The sequence below is a fragment of the Muscardinus avellanarius genome (assembly GCF_963383645.1).
Source record: "Muscardinus avellanarius genome assembly, chromosome: 4".
Taxonomy (NCBI): Eukaryota; Metazoa; Chordata; class Mammalia; order Rodentia; family Gliridae; genus Muscardinus; species Muscardinus avellanarius.
Window position 1 is genome coordinate 132,218,527 of NC_137789.1, and position 14,434 is coordinate 132,232,960.

A 14,434-nucleotide genomic window follows, 5' to 3' on the forward strand; every position below is an offset into this window, starting at 1 on the left:
TGCTCTAAATGCTTAAACTACTAGATTTATACTTTGGGAAAGAGTTAAATATATATTCTTATCCAGCCCAAATGTGGCCATATTCATATAGTGAATTGGTTTCCATTTCTTAAGAAGGACAAGATCCTAGCCAGGCATCATGGGGCATGCCCATAATCCCAGTACTTGGGAGGCTAAGATAGGAGGACACAAGTTTGAGGCTAGCCTCATCAACTTAGTGAGAACCTATTTCAAGGTAAAAAATAATAAAATAGGGCTGGGGGTGTAGCTCAGAAGTAAAATGCCCCTGGGTTCAATCCCCAGTACCATTAAAAAAAAATAAGAAAAAAGATTGTTTATTCTTCTAGTTATAGTCCAGTGAAGGGGAAATATTTACTTTTTTAAATTCCAGTGTCTTATTTTTCAGTATTAAAATTTCCAATGTCTTTGTCTTAATATTTTATTTCTTTGCCAAAACTTGCCATTTTCCTGTTCACTTGAAGACTTCTCATATTTATTGGTTATATAGCTTCCTTAATATTTTGTCTGATGACCCCAGTGTGTGTCTCATCTCAAGGTCTCCATCTTTTGACTGTCCTTTCCCTTGTAAATTGAGATTTTCCTGGTTCTCTGTATGTAAAGTAATTCAATATTGTATCTTGAACATGTTGAATATTATGGTCTGAGATGCTGGATCTTATTAAATCGTAAGGAAAGCACTGATTTTTGTTTCAGCAGGTGCCTGGGTAGTTTCAAGCGCAAGTCCCAACCACCATTGGTGGCTGTGATTCTGTGAGTTCACTCTTCAGAGCGTTGACATTGCTATTTGGGTTTGCCCCATATGTATCAGCCAGTGGCCATTCTGGAGCCGGGGCAGAGGCCTCCCTCACGGTGCAGCTCTCAGAGCCTTTGATACATTTCTTAGCACCCGATCCAGGATTTCACAGGCAACTTTATACACTATTTTCCATTTTCCCAGACACTCTCTGGTTCCTTGGAGCTCACTTTCGTGATCCTCTGGTCAGAAAACCAGGCTTACAGTTTTCCCACTCTGCCAAGCGTTTCCAGTGATTGCATCTGCATCCATAGCCAAGTGGTGGGAGACAGAGAGGCAGTGTGCATTTCCTCCTGGGCCGAGGCTGCAGCGCGGCTGTGCAGGAAGGAGAATGCCCATCCTTTGGCGTCACAGGCACCTGCTGAGAAGAAAAGCAGGGGTTCCCCCCATTCTTTCTGAACCTTTGGAGTCGCTTTTTTTTCCTCCTTGGACCAGAAAGCAAGATCTTGAAGTTCTTTCTCTACACACCTGGTGCATATTTGCATGTTTCAAGCTGCTTTGGAGTCCAGGCCAAAGCAGTATCTGAGGGGGAAAAATGGGAGACTCAAGCTGGTCTGGGGGTGCTTTGAACTCTGGTCTTTTTCTCAGTGTGCCCACTGTCTTCTCCCTCAAGTTCTTACAAAGCTATTCCACAGACTCCATCCAGAATTTGTATTTGCTTCCAAGGGGGAAATAGGGTGAAGTATGCTGACTCTGGTTTGCCCAGGATAGAACCTCAGGATTTATATTTTTATAACATTTGCTTTTTTTATAATTAATTAATTCCTGTTTGTTATGGGAAATATGGAAGATGCAAATAATTTTAGAAGGAGGGGGTCATAAGATAAATGATTTAAAATATATACACTGAGAATATGGAACAAAATACTATGATTATTTCTTTTCCCCAAGACACTGAGGAAAGATCAACCCTAGGAGAGGTATACACATAGTAGAGCATTAGAGAATTAAACAGTGCCTTTTGTCTTTCTTAGGGGTTTATGCATGGATTGGAATCAACTTTGTTTTGGGAAGATTTGATCATGAAGATGGTGCGTAATAACTGTCTTACAGTAACTCTTTAAAGGCTGTAGTTAAGTTTTAACATTCAGTTGTGTGTACATGCACATTTCCAGCTGTATTTATTTCCTTTTTCTTTTTAAAACTTAAGGTGCTTTATTTTTTGTCTTTTTATGGTGTGTGGTACTGGGGGTGGAACCCAGGGGCTTTTCTACCTCCAGACTATACTCCCAGACCTATTTTATATTTTTTTTATTTGGAAACAGGGTCTCACTAAGTTGCTGAGAGCCTCACAGACTAAGTAGCTGAGGCTGGCCTCAAACCTGTGCGATCCTCCTGTCTCAGCCTCCCAAGCTCAGGGATTACATGTGTGCGCCACCACGCCTGGCTTTTTTCCATCTTAATTTGCTTCTGTGGAAAATTTCAAACATTCATAAAAGTAGAGTAAATAATAAAGTGAACTTCCATGGATTCATTACCCAGATTTAACACTGGTAGCTAATTCCATTTTTGTTGCTATAAAACATGTATATTCCTCCACATATATGTTTTCCCCCACATTGGGTCTTTAAACTGAACCCCAGATGTGTGATTTTCTCTTCATGTACACCAGAATGTATCTCTAGCAGATAAGGAGTTTTTGTTTTGTTTTGTTTTTGTGGTACTGAGGGTGGAACCCAGGGACTTTCTACCTCTGGGCTACACTCCCAGACCTATTTTTAAAATATTTTATTTGGAAACAGGATCTCACTGAGTAGCTGGGGCTGGCTTCGAACCTGCGTGATCCTCCTGTCTCAGCCTCCCAAGTGCAGGGATTACAAGCGTGCGCCAACACGCCCGGCTTAGATAAGGAGTTTTAAAACAAGCCCAGCAGAGTGACACATGCCTGTAATCCCAGTATTTGGGAGGCTGAAATAGGAGGATCACATTTTTGAGGTGGTAGCTTAACGAGACCCTATTTCAAAATAAAAAAATCAAAAGAGTGTAGCTCAGAGGCAGAATGCCCCTAGGTTCAATCTCTAGTACTGCCCTCCTCCACAAAAGAGTTTCAAAACAAAACAGACATATTCACGATGCTTTTTTTTTTTTTTTTTAGTATTGTGGATTGAACCCAGTGACATTCTATCTCTGAACTATACTCCCAGCTCCCCCCCCCTTTTTTTTTCGAATCTGGGGATGGAACCCAGGGGCATTTGACCTCCGAGCTACACCCCCTGTCCTATTTTTTATTCTTTATTTTGAAACAGGGGCTCACTGAATTGCAAAGAGCCTCACTAAGTAGCTGAGGCTGTCAGCGAACCATGATCCTCCAATCTCAGCCTCCCAAATGCTGGGAATACAAGTGTGCCACCATGCCCGGCTTCCTTTTGATATTTTGTTTCAAAACAGAGTTGTGCTAGGTTGCTGACAGTCTCACTATGTTGCTGAGGCTGTCTTCAACCTGTGATCTTCCTGTCTCAGCATCCCAAATACTAGAATTACAGCTGTGTGCCACCATGCCCTGCTACAATGCCTTTTTAAAATGGAACAGAATTATACATTCCTGATATTGTACAATATCCTCATAATGCCCTCAGGTAGAGATTTTACTGATCTCACAGATGTGCATTTGTAGTTGGCTTGTTCAAATCAGAATCTGAATAAGGGTAATATTTTACATTTGATTTATATGCCTCTTTAATGTGTCTGTCTGTCTGTCTGTCTGTTTCTCTTTCTGTACTAGGGATTGAACCCAGGGACAGTTATCTCCAAGTTATACCTTAAGCTTATTTATTTGTTAATTTATATATTTTTGTGGTCCTGCGGTTTGAACCCAGGGAATTCTATCTCCAAGCTATACCTTCAGATTATTTATTATTTACTTATTTATTTACTTTTGCAGTACTGGGGATTGAACCCAGGGGCATTCTACTTTTGAGCTACACCCCCATCCTTATTTTTTATTCTTTATTTTGAAGCAGGATCTTGCTAAGTTGTTGAGGGCCTCACTAAATAGCTGAGACTGGCCACAAACCTGTAATCCTCCTGTCTCGGCCTCCCAAATACTGCGATTACAAGCATGTGCTATCATGCCCAGCTTTATTTTTTATTTTGAAACAGGAGCTCACTAAGTTTCTGAGGGTCTTGCTAAGTTGCCTTGAATCTGTGATCTTCCTGTCTCAGCCTCCCAAGTATGGGGATTGCAGGCATGGGCTACCACATCTAGTTCTCGTTAGCTCTCGCTCTCTCTCTCTCTCTCTCTCTCTCTCTCTCTCTCTCTCTCTCTCTCTCTCTCTCTCCTCTCTTCTCTTCTCTTCTCTTCTCTCTTCTCTCTCTTCTTTCTCCCTTCTCTCTCTCTCTCTCTCTCTCTCTCTCCTCTCCTCTCCTCTCCTCTCCTCTCCTCTCCTCTCCTCTCTTCTCTTCTCTTCTCTTCTCTTCTCTTCTCTTCTCTTCTCTCTTCTCTCTCTTCTTTCTCCCTTCTCTCTCTCTCTCTCTCTCTCTCTCTCTCTCTCTCTCTCTCTCTCTCTCTTTCTCTCTACTGCGGGTGGAACCCAGAGGCTTTCTACTCCGGGCTATACTCCCAGACCTATTTTTTTAAATTTGGAAACAGGGTCTTACTAAGTTGCTGAGAGCTTCACTAAGTAGCTTTAGTTGTGTTAACTGGTGAGATAGCCTGAACTATCTATTATAAAAATGCTTCATCCATCTTTTACCTAATTGTTGTAGTACCCATTTATGATTATCACTTAGATATGTGGTTTCATTAGTGGTTGAAAAATAGATTTTTCTGTCATTCCTTCTGCATTTAGCAGCTGGGATTTATGCATAACTAGATTTTCTTCATCAGCTCTTTTGGTTATCTTGAAACACAGTTCTATGAAAAGACAGACTAAATCTTTGATCTTTTCCTCCTTTTTTTGGTCAAGTTTTTGAATAATGAATTGGTCCCAGCAACTTCCAAAGGTAACAATAAAATTATTTTTAACTTTCACAAACTTAGAGATTTTAGTATATTTGATGCATTAATCTATCATATTAGGGCTAGGGGCGTAGCTCAGTGGGAAAGCATGTTCAACGCCCCGGGTTCAATCCGTAGCATCACTCACAAACAAACAAAAGAGCCGCACCTTTAGGTTGTCTCTTGTGCTCTTTAACATGGTCCCAGTACCTTTTTGTATTTCTCTTGCTACCTGAAATACCAAGGTATTCCATGTTCATCTTGAGTACCTTCTACCTTTGACCTGGCATCAGCCATTTCATTTATTTATTTAGTTTTTATTTAACTATTAACTAATTAATTTACTTAGGGTACTTGGGATTGAACCCAGGGGCATTCTATCTCTGTTCTAGCAGCCCTATCTTATTTTTTATTTTGAAACAGGGTCTTGCTAAGTTGCTGAGGGCCTCACTAAGTTCCTGAGGCTGGCCGTGAATCTGAGATCCTCCTGTCTGTGATTATAGGTGTGCAACACTATGTCCAGCCTTTTGTTTCTTTTCATGGAAAATTTAAAGTTCTTGGCTTAGATATCAGGGGTGATTTTCACTCCTGGGTTATCACTGATTCTAAGTTTTTCAGTGACTAGTGATAATACCTATTTTTAAGAAAAAATAAATCATGAGTTCATAGCAATATTTTCTTTCTTTTTTTTTTTCAGTACTAGGGATGGAACCCAGGGGCATTCTACCTCTGAGCTACACCCTCAGCCCTATTTTTTATTCTTTATTTTGAAACAGGGTCTCACTGAGTTGCAAAGGGCCTTACTAAGTAGCTGAGGGTGGCTTCAAACCACAATCCTCCAATCTCAGCCTCCCGAATGCTGGGATTACAAGTGTGTGCCACCACACCCAGCTAATATTTTCAACTCATATTAAGGATTATTTAATTTCTTTAATTTTATGCCTATATCCTTTTTCTCATATATTAAATCTTTGATCCCAAGGTATTAGCATATTGCTTCATTCTATAACATATGTTTAATAGTTTTTAAATAATACCAATATATCATTAATAATACTACTAGAATGCAGTTTAGATATTTATTACTTCTTTTCTTTAGGATATTTTTCAGTATGGATATAGTCAGTGTCATGTTGTTTAAGTTTCGTTTGTTTTTGTTTTTGTGGTACTGGGGATGAAACCCAGTGATATTCTACCTGCAATCTACATCCCAGCTCGATTTTTTATTTTTTAGTTTGAATCTGGTTCTCACTAAGTTGCGGAGGGCCTCACTAAGTAGCTGAGGCTGGCCACAAACCTGTGATCCTCCTGTCTTAGCCTCCCAAATGTTGGGATTACAAGCGTGCGCCACCACACCCAGCTGTGTTTAAATTATTTGAAGAAATTCTTTTCTGGTTAATATATAGTTGATGCAGTTAAGTTTATTTAGTTTGTTTTCAAAATTTTAAGGAATTGCTATTTTTTCTTCTCTCTTTTGGTTTAACTTTGTTTTTTAATTATTAGAGCCCTTCTGTTCCCTTATCACTTCAGAATCAGATGCTGGCGCTGTCCAGGAATCTGCAGCAGGACGCAGGAGGACAGTAGGGATACTGGATATGGGAGGCGCGTCTCTCCAGATCGCTTATGAAGTTCCTACCTCAACCTCTGTCCTTCCTCCAAAACAGGTATTTTTGCCTTTTATGAAAATCCAGTTAGAAAGGACAGTATTTGAAGCCTGGTGTATTAGCAAGTCATAGCTTTCTAGTAACCAATGAAAATTAAAACTTTTTTCTTTTAATATTGCATTATAGGAAGAAGCTGCCAAGATCCTGTTGGCCGAGTTCAACCTGGGCTGTGACGTGCAACACACTGAACATGTCTACAGGGTTTATGTCACAACCTTCCTGGGTTTTGGAGGCAACTTTGCCCGGCAGCGCTATGAAGACCTCGTGCTGAATGAAACTCTTAACAAAAATAGGTATATTTCACATGGTATCCAAGTTTCTAGAATAGAATTTCAGCCGGGCATGGTGGCGCACGCTTGCAATCCCAGCATTGGGGAGGCTGAGACTGAAGGATGGTGGTTCGCAGCCAGCCTCAGCTACTTAGTGAGGCTCTTTACAACTCAGTGAGACCCTGTTTCAAAATAAAGAATAAAAAATAGGGCTGAGGTTGTAGCTTAGAGGTAGGTGTAGCCCCTGGGTTCCATCCCCAGTGCCAAAAAAGAAAAAAATAGAATGTTATCAAACTGCAGATATTAGGATGAAACATTCACATCCTACTGAGGTAGATAAGTCCTTGCTCCCTCTTTTCCACCCACCCCTGCTGAGTGGGCTACATCTCCCCTTAGATCCCCTGTGCCAGCCGCCCGCCCGTCCTGGGTGCATGCGCGGTGCTCATTGCGCCTGCCGGCACTGTCATGTTTCAGGAGTATTTGTTCATATCAGTTGTTGTTTGTTTCTACTTAAGTAACCACAGTGCTTCATTTTCAGTTTTTTCATTCACTGTCCTGTTGCTCTTGTTTATCTGGCTTTCTCTCCAGCCTCAGAACTTCTTGCCAGGCTGAATCTTCCTCTTCCCGTGTATTGCTGTTCTCTGACAAAGTGTCTAAATTGCCTACATGAGATTGATGGGTCCAAGGTATATCTTCTGTAGCTGTCAATTTGCCAAAGAAACCTGTGCCCCACAGGATGAAAAAACTTCATGTTCTCTCTGCCTCTCCTTTTTTTTTTTTTTTTTTTTTTTTTGTGGCACTAGGGATGGAACCCAGGGGCATTCTACCTCTGAGCTACACCCCCAGCCCTGTATTTTATTCTTTATTTTGAAACAGCGCCTCATTTTGTTTCTGGGGATGTCATGAAAAAAAAGATACCTGTGAAACACCTTGCGTTTCTTAGACAGTACTGTGTCCGGTACCCTTGTGCTTTGCTTCTGTTGTTGCCACAGATTGCTGGGCCAGAAGACAGGCTTGAGTCCTGACAGTCCGTTCCTAGATCCCTGCCTGCCTGTCGGACTCACTGATGTGGTGGAGAGGAATGGGCAGGTCCTGCACATCCGAGGAAGAGGAGACTGGGCCGCGTGCGGGGCCATGGTGAGCCCGCTGCTGGCTCGTTCCAACACCAGCCAGGCCTCGCTGAACGGCATTTACCAGTCACCCATCGACTTTAACAACAGCGAGTTCTACGGCTTCTCCGAGTTCTTTTACTGCACAGAAGATGTATTGCGCATCGGTGGCCGCTACCATGGGCCAACGTTCGCCAAGGCTGCCCAGGTAAGTTATTATTATTATTATTAATTAATTAATTTATTTATTTTGCAGTACCAGAGATGGAAACCAGGGGCATTCTACCTCGGAGCTATACCCTCAGCCCTATTTTTTTATTCTTTATCTTGAAACAAGGTCTCAGTGAGTTGCAAAGGGTCTCACTAAGTAGCTGAGACTATCTGAGAACCACAATCCTCCTGTCTCAGCCTCCCAAATGCTGGTATTATAAGCGTGCACCACCACGCCTGGCTGCCCAGGTAAATTATTAATAATCAAGATCGTTCATAATGGTAGCAGCCAGTGACTGGATGTCTAGCTTTGTGCCAGGCTCTGGGAAAGGGCTGTGCATGCCTGGTCTCACTTCATTCTTTGCTGGGGCCTCCTGAGTCCTCATTTTACATAGAAGAAAGTAGGTGCAGAGAAGTTAAGGACCCTGCTGTGCTTAACTGCCTTCTAATGCTTGCCTAGCATGAAAATTTGTGGTCCTAGGTTTAATTCCCAGCACAGCAAAATTAAGTTTAGATTTCCATGGGCGTTGTATTACCCAGGTGTAAAATTGCTGTGGTTGCTAATGGTTTCTCTTCCAACTTTTCAATAGTCGTTTTTGATGTTTGTGGCCAAAAAGTATCATTTCATTTCTTTTTCCCTTTGCTGGATGTCTTAGTTGTAATGTTATTTTGTAGATAATATTATATAAAGCCGGGCGTGGTGGTGCACGCTTGTAATCCCCGCGCTTGGGAGGCGGAGACAGGAGAATCGCACAGGTTTGTAGTCAGCCTCGCTGGCTTAAGAGAGCCTGTTTCCAAATAAATAAATAATATAAAATAGGTCTGGGAGTGTAGCCCAGAGGTAGAAGGGCTTCCAGGAACCCCAGTACCACAAATAAAAATAATAATAAATAAGTAGATAATGTTATATCAGTGGGCAAGCCTATTTTCTTTCTTTTGGTTTGAGCTATTAAGAGGCCCAGTTGGTCCTGGGCATGGTGGTACATGCTTGTAATCCAGTACTTAGGATGCTAAAACAGGAGGATTGCTGGTTCTCAGCCAGCCGTAGCTACTTAGACTTTGTTTCAAAGTAAAGAATAAAAAATAGGGCTGGGAATGCCTCTGCGTTCTATTCCCAGTTCCACATACACACACACACACACACACAAATAATTTTTAAAAAGGCCTAATTGGTAGGGAGATACTGAGAATATTAGAAAGATATAAAAAGCAATGATGGTAGAAGTATTATTCAAATTTTAAATGGACTAGCATGATTTATTTTGCACATATATAGGGTATAAGCATCTTATAGGCTCAAATCATTAGTTACCTGGACATGTAGAGAATCATCCAGTTTCTGTAGCTCCCTGCCCTAGAGTCTGTGTTAATCAACTTTCTGTCATTACCACAAAATGTTGGAGATGATTAAGTTATGAAAAGATTTATTTTGGCTCATAGTTTATAGGTCCAGTTCATGATCAGTGGGCTCCTTTGCTCCAGGCCTGTGGTGAAGTAGTACATCATGGTGAGAATGTGTGCCAGAGCCAGCGTTCACATCATGTGGCTTCCCTTCCCTTTCCTCTATCCTCTTTTTTTTTTTTTTTTTGTAGTAGTAGTAATAGTAGGGATCAAACCCAGGGCTTCGCACATGCTAGGGGCTCTACCACTGATCTACAACTCCTGCCATTTTTATTTTATTTATTTTGAGATAAAGTCTCTAAGTTGCTCAGCCTGGCCTTGAACTTGCAATCTTCTTGCCTCAGTCTTCTGATTATGGGATTATGCACAAGTGCTCCTACTCCTGGCTTTTCTTTGGCTTTCCATTGCTGTTCCTAGTCCTGACGTTAGACCTCCTTGAAGCCTGCAGCTTGGCTGTCTCCACTAGACTTGGAGGCAGTGGGAATCTAGAGAGGGGATGGCACAGTGCTCAGTGAATGAATATGCCATTTCTGTTTTCCTTTGTCAGTAAGTAGCCCACAAGTAATTTTAGAAGTAGAGCAGTTATAACTCCGGGGAAATTAAGAGTTTGCCTCCAATTTCATGTTGCGCGGTTTTTCTTTCTTTGTTCCAGGATTACTGTGGCATGGCTTGGTCAGTTCTAACTCAGAGATTCAAAAATGGCCTCTTTTCTTCACATGCGGATGAGCATCGGCTCAAGTAAGTAACTTCCTTTTCCACCTTAGATATGGCCTTACAATGTGGATGGCAGATTACAGTGGAGACTGGTCAGACAATGGAACAGATTGGATTCTATGTTGAAGGAGAATTTTTTTTTTTTTTTAATGTGGTACTTGGGACAGGGGTATTCAACCTCCGAGCTATACCCCCAGCCCTATTTCTTATTCTTTCCTTTGAAACAAGGTCTCACTGAGTTGCAAAGGGCCTCACTAAGTAGCTGAGGCTGTCTGTGAACCATGGTTCTTCTGTCTCAGCCTCTCAAATGCTGGGATTACAAGCGTGCACCACCACACCTGGCTGGAGGAGAATTTTATTATTTCAGATTTTGATTTTTTGGGGGATCAGGGCCAAAATAACTAATTTTAGTGAAGCCAAGAGAAACCAGTGGTTACCAGAGAGCATGCTCTTCAAATGAGTTGACATTAAAAATGATAGTCTTTTTAGTTTTTTTTTTTTTTTTTTTTTGTATATGTGTGATGCTGGGGATTGAACCCAGGGGCACACTACCACTGATTTATATTCCCAGTCTTTTTTATTTTGATACAGGGTCTTGTGAAATTGCTGAGGGTTTTTCTAAGTTGTTGAGGCTGACCTTGAACCTGTGATCCTCTTGTCTCATCCTCTCAAGTATTTGATTAGGCGTGTACCACTGCAGCTGGCTCTTTTTAATTTTAAAAACATTTTATTACAAAAAATATCAAACATGCAGAAAAGTAGAAAGAATAATAACATGAAAAGTATGGAACTATCATCCAGCTTCAACAATTATCCATATTTTGCTAGCTTGGTTCACTGGCCTCCCTATTTTCTAAATGTTTAAAAATTTTCAGATATATACAAAAGCCAGGCATGGTGGTGCATACCTATAATCCCAGTACTTGAGAGCTGGAAACAGTAAGATCACCCTGAGCAAGTAGTGAGACTCTCATCAACCTAGTGAAACTGTTTCAAAATAAAAAAGGGCTGGAAGAATGCCCCTGGATTCAATCCCCAGTACCAAAATAGAAATACATACACACACAAATAGAATAAATAATATAATGAACTCCTATTCACCTGCCACCCAGATTCTTTTGGCATCTAGTGGGAATATGTGGCTTACTGTAAAGGAAAGCATTAGAATTGTTTTTTTTTTTTCTTTAAAAAAATTTTTTTTTTGGTCATAAAACAGGTATCAGTGTTTTAAATCAGCTTGGATGTACCAAGTCCTACATGAAGGATTCCACTTTCCCTACGACTACCCAAATCTGCGGACAGCCCAGCTGGTATATGATCGAGAGGTTCAGTGGACACTGGGAGCCATTCTGTATAAAACCCGCTTTTTACCACTCAGGTAAAATGAGATTGACCAAGCTGGGACCTTGAACTCTGAATGTTAGTCAGTACTTCTGAATAGCCTTAAGTGACACTCTCTCCACTCCTACCGAACAAATAGACTCCCATTATTACTTCTGTGGGAGCCACTATTCTAATAAGTCATGTTGAAACAGAAAGGAGGTTGGGAACCATTGGTCTGGAATCTTTTCCTCAGCTGTTGCGTTTCAGAAAGTTAGCTTTAAGCCAGGCGTGGTGGCACACGCTTGTTATCCCAACATTCAGGAGGCTGAGACAGGAGGATTGTGGTTTACGGACAGCCTCAGATACTTGGTGAGGTCCTTTGCAACTCAGTGAGACCCTGTTTCAAAAATAAAGAATAAAAAATAGGGCTGGGGGTGTAGCTCGGAGGTAGAATGCCCCTGGGTTCCATCCCCAATACCGCCAAAAAAGGAAGAAAAAAAAAGAAAGTTAGCTTTAAACCAGGTGTAGTGGTACAATCTTGTAATCCCAGTACTTGGGAGGCTGAGATGGGAAGATCACAGGTTCGTGGCCAGCCTCAGCTACTTAAGTGAGGCCCTTCACAACTTTGTGAGACTCTGTTTCAAAAATAAAGTATAAAAAATAGGGCTGGGTGTGTAACTCAGAGGTAGAATGCCCCTGGGTTCAATCCCCAGTACTGAAAAAAAAAGTTAGCTTTATTTGTTGGCCAGCAACAAATCAGTCTTTAGGATCAAGCTCTCAAAAGCCACTTCTAAGAAGCTGACTGATGAACTGAAATGTCATTCTTAAGATATCCCGAAAAACATATGTGACTAGGGACAAGGGGGTGCAGAAGGCTGTCTGGATAGAGCAAATTTTCCTAATAAGTAGCAGCACTCCAGAGATTGTGTCACTAGCCTAGAAGGGATTTTGGTGGCAAAAATTAGAACAAAAGTCATGAGATGGTTTGGGGAGGGATTTTTTCATCGAGCTATGGTAGGCTAATGTCTCACCTTTATGGCCTGTTAAATGCTGGGGATAAAGTCGGGTGTGGTGGCGCACGTTTGTAATCCCAGTGCATGGGAGGCTGAGATGGGAGGATCGCGGTTCGAGGACAGCCTCAGCTACTTAGTGAAGCCCTTTGCAACTCAGTGAGACCCTGTTTCAAAATAAAGAATAAAAAAATAGGGCAGGGGGTGTAGCTTGGAGGTAGAATGCCCCTGGGTTCCATCCCTAGCCCCACAACCCCCCCCCCCAAATAAATATAAATAAATACTGGGGATAATCTTAAGTACTTTTTCCCTGAGACTATTTCAGATAAATTAAGATGAATTCTTAATCTCTGGTGTCTTTTCCTCTAAACTTGGTGCCTCCAGGAGCCAGGCAGGTGACAGAAGGAAGGGAAGTGGGCTATGTGAGGATTGTGGGGAACCAGAAAGTGTGCCCCAACTAAAGACTAGTGACTGTTATGCATGAGTTAGTCAGCTTTTTTGTTGCTGTGACCAAAAGAACTGACAAGAACAACTTAGAGGAGGAAAGGATTTATTTGGACTCATAGTTTTAGGAGATTTAGTCCATGATTATCTGGCTTTGAGGCAGAAACATCATGGCACAACATGTGGCAGAGGAAAGCTGTTCAGCTTAGGGCAGCTGGGAAGCAAGGAGAGAGGAGAGGCCAGGGAAGACAAGCCCTTCCCAGCATGCCTCCAACCATGAAGCGGGTAATCCCTGAGGAGGGCAGAGCCCTCAGGACCCAGTCGTTGCCTAAAAGCCCCTCCTGAGCCCTGCCACGTGGGACCAGGCTTGGAACACATGAGCGTTGGGGGACATTCCAGATCTAAACTGTAACCATGCTGAGTGGGGCTCCCAGCATTTTCCAGTTCTTACATTTCAGGTGAAATATTTTCAGTTTGGAAGGTCACACTTAAAAGAAGTACTGCAGGTTGAACAAAACAAAAAACTGGATTTAGTATCTAGATAACCATAGAATGGCTTCCTTCTAGCCAAGTCACTATAGACCACTATACTTTGGTTTACATCTCTGTTTTTTCCTGGTTATAATACAATCAATCGGGCAACAGCTTTCTTTAGACATGGTACTAGATCCTAAGAGAATGTAGCAACTTTTAAAAAAATATATAGACACATTCTAAGTTTCTTGGTTGGATCCAGGGAACACTCTATTCTCATTAGTACCATACTTATAAACTATATTTTAAGATTTATATTATAGATGATCAGTCTTATCTTTCTGTTCATCTTTTTTACTTCATTTTCAAAAACCTTCTAATGTTGTCCCTAGATTCTGAGGGGCATGAGCCTGTAAGGCCCCTTCAGTAGGTATTGGAAGTATAGGAGGAAATACATATCAGCCCTGGGGTGTGGGGGCATTCTTCAGCTTTTCTTGCTTTGTGGTGCTGGTGTTTTAGAACGTTTGCATGGATGGAATAATTGGGATAACACTTTCAGAGCAGAATAAATGTTTCTTTCTGAAACTAACATTTCTTTCCACTTTTCCTAGGGATCTCCGGCAAGAAGGTGTCCGACAAGCCCATGGTAGCTGGTTCCGTCTCTCCTTTGTCTACAACCACTATCTGTTCTTTGCCTGTATCTTGGTGGTGCTACTGGCCATCATCCTGTACCTTCTGAGGCTCCGGCGCATTCACCACCGACACACTCGAGCCTCAGCTCCATTGGACTTGCTGTGGATCGAAAACGTGGTGCCAATGATTGGGGTGCAGGTGGGGCCCTGAGGCGGGCCAGGACTGGAGAGGCTCAAGTACCCCAGAGCTGCTGCTCAGTGAATTCCTCCACTCGTTAGTACTCACCTCAGATGCTGCTTTGGCCTTGGAATTTGTACTTTAATTTCCACTTTAATTCCTTCTTATTACCCAGGTCCTCTTCTCCAAGAGAAGCTGTAAGGAGGAACTAAATGAGATTGGTGCTAATACATGGGACCAAGCTTAGTCCAATTG

The 14,434-nt window shown here is 41.8% G+C and overlaps 1 protein-coding gene across 1 annotated transcript in view; it reads left to right on the forward strand.

The window, feature by feature from the left end:
• Window positions 1-14,212, forward strand: part of ENTPD7 (ectonucleoside triphosphate diphosphohydrolase 7) — a gene marked incomplete at both ends in the record, with an annotated part of 38,974 nt that extends 24,762 nt beyond the window's left edge. Inside the window, 7 exons of the mRNA XM_080694849.1 lie at window positions 1,789-1,845; window positions 6,282-6,415; window positions 6,542-6,708; window positions 7,677-8,001; window positions 10,057-10,142; window positions 11,335-11,496; window positions 13,981-14,212. Coding sequence (XP_080550975.1) covers window positions 1,789-1,845; window positions 6,282-6,415; window positions 6,542-6,708; window positions 7,677-8,001; window positions 10,057-10,142; window positions 11,335-11,496; window positions 13,981-14,212 — 1,163 coding nt within the window. The remainder of the gene's footprint in view (window positions 1-1,788; window positions 1,846-6,281; window positions 6,416-6,541; window positions 6,709-7,676; window positions 8,002-10,056; window positions 10,143-11,334; window positions 11,497-13,980) is intronic.
• Between the last annotated feature and the right edge of the window lie 222 nt (window positions 14,213-14,434).